At 44.2% G+C, this 7,688-nt stretch overlaps 1 protein-coding gene across 1 annotated transcript; it reads right to left on the bottom strand.

Annotated features, from left to right (window-relative positions):
* Positions 1 to 3,663: 3,663 nt before the first annotated feature.
* LOC117863091 (E3 ubiquitin-protein ligase WAV3) lies at positions 3,664 to 7,319 on the bottom strand. The gene is made up of 4 exons (XM_034746677.1): positions 7,187 to 7,319; positions 6,550 to 6,975; positions 4,069 to 4,848; positions 3,664 to 3,970 (listed from the first exon to the last, which is right to left on the bottom strand). Exons 1-4 carry the CDS (start codon positions 7,196 to 7,198, stop codon positions 3,869 to 3,871), a joined length of 1,320 nt encoding a protein of 439 aa, XP_034602568.1. The 5' UTR covers positions 7,199 to 7,319; the 3' UTR covers positions 3,664 to 3,868.
* Between the last annotated feature and the right edge of the window lie 369 nt (positions 7,320 to 7,688).

The raw sequence follows: 7,688 nt of genomic DNA, 5'->3' as shown, positions 1-7,688 counted from the left end.
AAAGCCCGGCACACTGCTGCCAGACCCACTATATGGATCAGTTTCACATGAGGCATATACCCTCCGACCCATAACCAGAACTGTTCAAAGGAAGTTGTCCTACATGGGGCATTTATAATCATTGCTATGAGGCTCCAGACATATCTAGCTATGGAACAATCGAAGAAAAGGTGTTCAACAGTTTCATCAGCAGAACAAAAACTGCATCTTTTATCACCCTGCCATTTCCTTTTGATCAGATTAATTATCTTTTCTTAGAATAGCATTTTTCTGATTTAACCACATAAAGACTTTTATTTTCAGAGGGATTTTCCCCTTCCAGATTCTCTTATTAGGTAGCTCTGTGTCAGAACTACACAGATGGGCATACATTGATTTTACAGAGAACACTCCTGACCTTTCCCAAATCCATATAGGATTGTCTTTTTCATCTGACTGAGGGCATGCAGTAATCATGTCTCTCAATTGTCTGAACTTATTCTGAGCACTTTCATCCAACCATCTCTGAAAAGATATTCGCCATCCTCTCCTGGCTACACTTCCTACTTGTTCATTGCAAATTTCAAAAAGGTCCTAAAATTCATGTGGAAATTTGAACTTAAGCTTTCTGGACTTGTTTATTTTAGTCCGTTTATGTGGACTTATTAATCTTATGTTATGTGCACTTATCAAACAGTAGTGGATTTTGAATATTATTGCACTCTGATGTTGATGTCTTATAGGACTTTGTACATTGTTATGTTATGATCTTGAATTACCTTGTCATAGTGACTTTGTACATTGTTGTGATGATTAAGTACCTTGAACTACCTTATCTGGTTACGACGATGATCTGGACACATGAGTACTGGGTACCAAAACATTATGATTGAGAACTTGTAGTTTCTATGAACATCTAGCACAAATGATTTCACTTTCATATAGAACGTGCATGCGTTGTGTGTGCAACTCGCTTATAACAATGATATAGTACTAATATTGTCGTTGTCAAGATTAGCGGATCAAGACTAAGACTAGTGAATTTCTTTTATGCGCGTAAGGCTTCGGATGGTGTCGTGGGAGACACGGGGTTTAGACTGGTTCGGGCAAGGGAAAGCCCTACGTCCAGTATGAGGTGCTGCTCATGTTACCCACGCGGGGTCTGTAGTAGGGGGTACAGCTGGGCGAGAGAGGGAGCTGGTCCCAAGTCTCTTGGGTGTGCACCGATGCTCTAAAGGAGAGTGTGTGTGCATGTTCTGATGGCCTGAGAGTCTCTCCCCTGTCTCAGGGCCCCCGGTTCTCCTTTTATAGCGCAAGGAGGCCATCGGGGTTACAAGTGACACCGGGTGAGAGGAGAAGTAAAAGAGATAAACTAAGTCAAGTAAAACGCAACATAAGGGGAGGGACCAAGTCCCCAGGCCGCCGGCGTCCTCTCTGGCCTTCGGCTCCTGCCGGCGCGTCCGCCGGAAGAGGGCGGCTGCCGTCGAGTCCTGTCGACGATTTCCTTAGTGGCTATTGCCGCCAGGCATGATGATGGTGTTCGGTCGTGGCACCTGTGCCCGTCGGGAAAGGCGGCTGATCCTGCCATCTCGCTGATGGCCCACGGAATACGGACATCGCGTCCCTGTCGCCGGATGCGCGGGGCATGAGGACGGGCGGGGCTTCCTCCTGTTCCGGGCGGCGCAGGCCATGAGTGCCTTGTAGCGAATCGGGGAGAGCCGTGACCACTGTAGCCTGTGCCGTGCGGTAGTGCATGGGTACTTGTGGCGGGTCGCGTCGGGGGCGTGGGCGCCTTTCTGCGCGCCAGAGCCGCGGCGCATTTATGGCGAGATCGACAGGGGGGCCCACGAGATCCGCGCCCGAGGCGGATACTTGTCTGGTAGGCCCGGGTGAGTCCGACCCCCTGCGCCCTGGGTCGGGCGAGGCGGAGTCTTGCGATGAGGGGTCGGGCGCCCCGACCCTGGGTCCGTTGGTCGGGCGAGGCGGCGTCTGGCCATCAAGGGGTCGGGAGTGTCCGACCCCGGGGCACCAGGTCGGGCGAGGCGGAGCGGGGCTCTCCCCTCCCATGCTGGGCCGACGGCAATATTCATTACCTTAGGTGAGCCTGGACCTTTATGATTGTTGCTTTAATGGGTTTTAGAAGGTCGTTAATATTTTCCCCGAACAAATATGTATGATGATCAATGCAATGATTTGTGGTTTCTTTTTGTATGCTATAATCAAGCTTTCTACTTCCCTGCCCAAAATTAGCACTAGTAATGATATGGTAACAAACTACCAACATTAGTAATGATCCGTGTCGTCTATACTGTCCGGCCGATGCGTATGACCATTGCTAGCTAATTATCTGGCACAGAAAGATCACACCATTAGTGCTAGATTTGTTATGGTAGACCTAAACCCGGAACAGATGAGGTTTTAACACCGGCATAGATGAGGTTTCCTCCATTAATGATGTAAGTCAAAGTACTTTTCCAGTGGGTATGAGGCAACAACTTTTATGCTCTGGACTTACTGGGCATACACATTTTCTATATTTGTAAATGCAATTCCATAAAAATAGGTTGATCATCCGTTCCTTCATGTGAGACAACTCCGTGCTCATGTAACCTAAGAGGGGGAGGGTGTGAATTAGGCAAATATAAAACCTTAACCTATGACTCCCACGAAAAGTTTTGGATCATAGAGCCAATCGCATAACAAGAACTTCTGTAAAAAAGTAAAGACATTAAATATAAAATGTAAAATTTAAAGGAAGATTCCCTATGAAATGTAAAAGCATTGCTCTCACTCTCTATGCCTAATCATGTGCTAATGACCTTGAATGATCACTTTAGCACTTTGGTGGATGGATTTGTTCTTAATGTATCTTGCAAATAAAGTGATTTAAGCACACTCCAGCTATCAAAATAGCATCGGATCATCTCGTACTCCTCTTTATCTAAAATAGCCATTGGTCCACTAGTGTCCGAAGCTCCAACGGGCCGGTTTTTCCAATGCCTTATCGAATGTTCTTGTCACCCTATTTCACTTCAAGTCCAACCAACATGTTTTCCGTGTAATTCTCTTATGATTACTCCGATGCTTGTATTTTCGTAAAATAGTATCTTCCAGTACGTGGCCTTTTCTTTCTTCTCTTCAAGCCATCTATACGTTTGTTTGTTCGATACATTTAATTTGTAACCCATCGGATATTCTGGTTGTGTACTCATTTTGTTCCAGAACCTCTTTCAGCGTTTCAATAAAAACTTTCACATCCGAGTCGGTTAATCCGTTGATCAAACAGATAATCCTGCACTACTTGAAAGCTCCACATTCATCCTATACCTGAGTACCGGTCACTTTTTGACCCGGTACTAATATTAGCACCGGGTTCAAATTTGAGGGTCGCTGGAGGCCTTTTAGTATTACAAGCGACCTTTTAGTACCAGGTAGTATTACGACCCGGTACTAAAAGCCTCTCCATGGGATACTTCAAAAGGAAAGAATATCTAGCTTTATTACATGTGCTGTGTAGGTGAGATATTAAGGAAGGCTCGCGCGAGGCTGGAAGTCGTGGGATCGAATCCCATGAACCTCGCACGCGTGTATTATATTATGCTCGAAAATCATGTGACCTGTGACTCCTGTGCTTGTATTTTCCTACGATAGGATCTTCCGTTGAATAAAAACACGAGTAGGACAAATGTAGAAAGCGACTTTGTCAGTGAATAATTGTCACACGTGCAGTCACAACGCGTTTTTCATGTGCTCAGAGTTCGGACATTATTCTCATCAACAAAACTACAGTAGCCCTTACAGAGAACATCCCAAACTATCATATACAGGTATGAACCCGCTTGCATGTCCGTCCATCACCACGTTTGTGATAATGTGAAGCATTCTATTACTAAACTGCCTTGGCAGGCTGCACCGGCTCCAAAGGAGACTTCTCGGTCTCTGCCGCCACCGCGCCACCACAGTGCCTGAGCTTGATGGCGTGCAGGGTGGCCTTCACACATGCATGATCGTGCAGGGTTTCAGATAACTGGGAGATCGATGTGAGAAGAAGGCAATGACTTCTGAGGGCCAGATTTAAAATAAACTTACCGTGTATATGTCGTTGCGCATCGCTTGGTTGATAGCCTCCAGCGACGTTTCCCGGAGGGCCTGCAGGTCTTGGCATTGGCAGTTGCTCTCGTCGCCATTGCCGCCGCACACCTTGTCATACATTGCCGAAAGATCCAGCTTAACCTTGCACCAGTACTCGACCCGCTGCTCAATCCAGTCAAGCTCCTTGCAGCTAGCCGGCCTCTCGACGGTCACGACGGACTTGCTGAGCTCTACCTGCTTCTGATCCCAACTCTGTTTATATACGCCTCCGACCGTCAACAGCTCCATCGCGCCGTCGGTACAGTTTCCTTGGCATTCCGGCACGTCCAGATAGACGGTGAACTCCATCTCTTTTCCAGAGGAGACATCACCAACGATTATCTCACCGGACTGCTTGCCGTCAGCGAGGCGGCTCTTGTAACTAACTACTGCGTCATTGGCCGAGGATGACTCTATCTTCGAGAGAAACACCCCACTATGCATTGTCTTGAGGTGGATGACCGTGTTAACGGCGACGATGGAGACGAGCTTTTCCGAAAGTTGATCCAGCTTCTCGGTGATCTTCTCGAGGTCTTTGTTGATAGGTGTGTAGCTTCCCATGGTCAGGTTGGCCATGTCTTGCAACGCTTTGGGATCGTGATCTGCTGAGAAACCAAAAGCGTGGATTGGGTACGCGGGTGGGATGTCTTCCTTTGTGAACTCTGGGTCATCTCCGTCGGAGAGGAAGATGATGAAGGCTAAACGGTCCTTCTCCCTTGCAGCGCGCTTATCTAGGATCTGCATGTAACCGTGCATTAGACGAATTTTCAAACTAAAAGTAGTCTTAATTTTGAATAGAGGATTGAGTGACTACCCCATGTATCATTTTTCTTGTAATTTGACACAAATTTATGATTTTACACAGGGAAAGAAAAAGTTAAGTGCTCATGGAAAGTTTTCCGTTAAAATCAATTGATAAGCAGTGCCTTCCTATCCGGCAGCACTAAGATGCAATATCTCGCGCAACAAAACATGTGCTGTCACTCTCCCATTTCCTTTTACCGGGATAAAGATTAACTGGTTCCATATTCTTCTATCACCAAACCATGCTTGGTCAACTACCATGTTCTCACATCATCTCGCCATTATTTACCAGTAGTTTGTGTCATCGTAGGCTATGCTACTATTCGTAACAATATTGCTAAGTTGCTAAGGTTTTTCAAGAAAAAATATACCACGTTTTATTTTTTTTGTTTGTTTTCTGCTACAGTAGCAATTAAGGTACCCTGAGTTGCAACTCCTGTTGCTGTTTGTTACAAACTTCAGTGATCATGTATGACAACATTAAATGGCCCTCAACTTTTCATTCGGTGTTGAAATTTTTAAAATATGTTACTCCCTCCGTTCCAAATTATAAGTCATTTTAGCTCTTTTATGTATCTAGATGCATAATAATATCTATGAATCTAGAAAAGTCAAAACGAACATACAATTTGGAACAGAGGGAGTAGATAGCAAATTATGCAGATATTAAGGCTGTCTGCTAACTCCAGTGAATATTTTAGTAAGAATTTGTATGGAAAAATGAATTATGTACGAAGTTTCAAATATTTTGACAACAATGTTTGGATTGCGTGTAACTATCATACCAACATAGTTTAGTAGCCCACCTAAGCATGGTCACCCCATGATGATCTCGTTTGGTTTGTCTTTTCTGTAATAAATTAAAGTGAGATATATGTTTAATTCAACTGGAATGTTGTGATCTCTGAACTCACCTTCGAGTGAGTATGCTTTGTGGCGATCCAAGTTAAGTGGTTTATCGGGTTTAATCCGACAGACTACCGGGGTTAACTTGATTAAAGTGTTGATTCGCATGTGAGGCGAAGTTAAGAGCACTTTAGCTAGGTTAATTTGGGTGGTTCTGCCACAGCTTCCTATGTGTTTCTTTTCTTAGATATTGTGTCTAATCTTTGTCTCTTTAATTCTTTCTGACCAAAAATATTGTGAATAGTCATTGTGAAAATTTTATTATCTTGACCTACTGATTTTGATCAGGGGGTGAAGAAAAGCCTGTGGATGAGATTTATTATCTAATTTGCACTTGTTGTTAAGGTTTATAATCTATGAACTAAAGTTTTAGATATACACATATCTGGTTAATTAATGTTACAAATGAAAATTTATCGTAGTTTTGAGAGCTGACATGAACATCTACTACGGACACAAACTTCGTTTTAGGGGCAGAATTTAAACCTAGCAGCGTTAGAATAGAGTAGGAATAAAAATAAAACACTTGTATATTCTACGAAAGAATCCTTTGTGAATATGTCAACCTATCATTGTCAACATGTATAATATTTTAGATATCGATGTTCAAGATCAAATATTTTAGATACTTTAGGCCTAGATAGAGTTCTATTTGTGATTGGAGAAAATAATACTGTAAATTACTGGACAATCCTTCACAAGAAAAAAATTCTCAGTCTAATAAGTTACCTTGGCGGCCTCCTTCAAGCCAATGGAAAAGGTCGTCCGGCCAAAGGGTGTCAGCCCATTCACCGTCTCTAAGGCACTTTGCTGGCCTTTGTCATTCATTTCCAAAAGTTCCGTACTCTTTTTAATTTCGTGGTCGAATGCTACAACGGCAAGACGGTTTTGTGCGCCAGCAAGATTCTTGATCACTTTGGCCATTGCCTTCTTCACAAGGATCAACCTGTCGTTGGGTTCCTTTCCGTATTTGTCATCCCAGCCCATGCTCCAGCTGACGTCGATCACCGCGACGATATCGACCGGGGAGTGCTGGTGCACGGTCATTTCTGGCGCCTTGACACGCACCATCACCGGGAACTCTCTGTAGCTCTTCTCCCTGGGTATCGATGTGACCTTTGTGAACGTGCTCAGTTGCATCACGGATGGCACGGCCTTCACAGAACAGGACATCCATGTATTCAGTTCATAACAGGACATATATTGTAGTTAATACACTAGAAATGAACTTTTGAGAAATTCAAAAAAAACTGCACCTATCATATTGGATCATATCAGAAAATTAAACTGTAGTAACTACTTTGGGTCCTAGGGACTGTATGGAATTAGCATACGCAGACGAATTGAACTTCCCATGTAACCTCACCTGTCCGTCCATCTCTGCTTGAATACTAGCTGGACTCGAATAAAGATGTGCTAGGTATGGGTTGTTGGAAATTGAAACTACGGTTCTCTGTGCTCAGTGCCACATGAATTCTCAAGGCAATGTACATTTATATAGATGCATTGGATGTTCGTCGATCGGATGGTCTAATAAGTACACACTAGGACCGTCGGCAGCATGTGTGTCTCACGTTGATACGCTACGACCATCTCCAACGTATGTTAGTTCGGGCCTGACATTATTCATGTGTGTAAGGCTGCACGCTTAGATTGATTCTACTACAGGATACCGCCATTGCATCTCACCGATGGAAAAGGACAACCGAACCCGTGATGTGCATGGCTGCGCCGAACATGATTCACGACATCAGTCTTGCTCTCTGTGTGAACAGCGACGACCTGGATGTACAAGCTGGATTTGCTCTGCTGGGTCATATTTTTCTACTGAGGTTAACATACATCCACGACATAAAAGCTACTCCCTC

Source organism: Setaria viridis, chromosome 7, assembly GCF_005286985.2.
Source record: "Setaria viridis chromosome 7, Setaria_viridis_v4.0, whole genome shotgun sequence".
NCBI lineage: Eukaryota > Viridiplantae > Streptophyta > Magnoliopsida > Poales > Poaceae > Setaria > Setaria viridis.
Note: the sequence above shows the minus strand (reverse complement) of the source record. Positions and strands in the feature narration are given on the sequence as shown.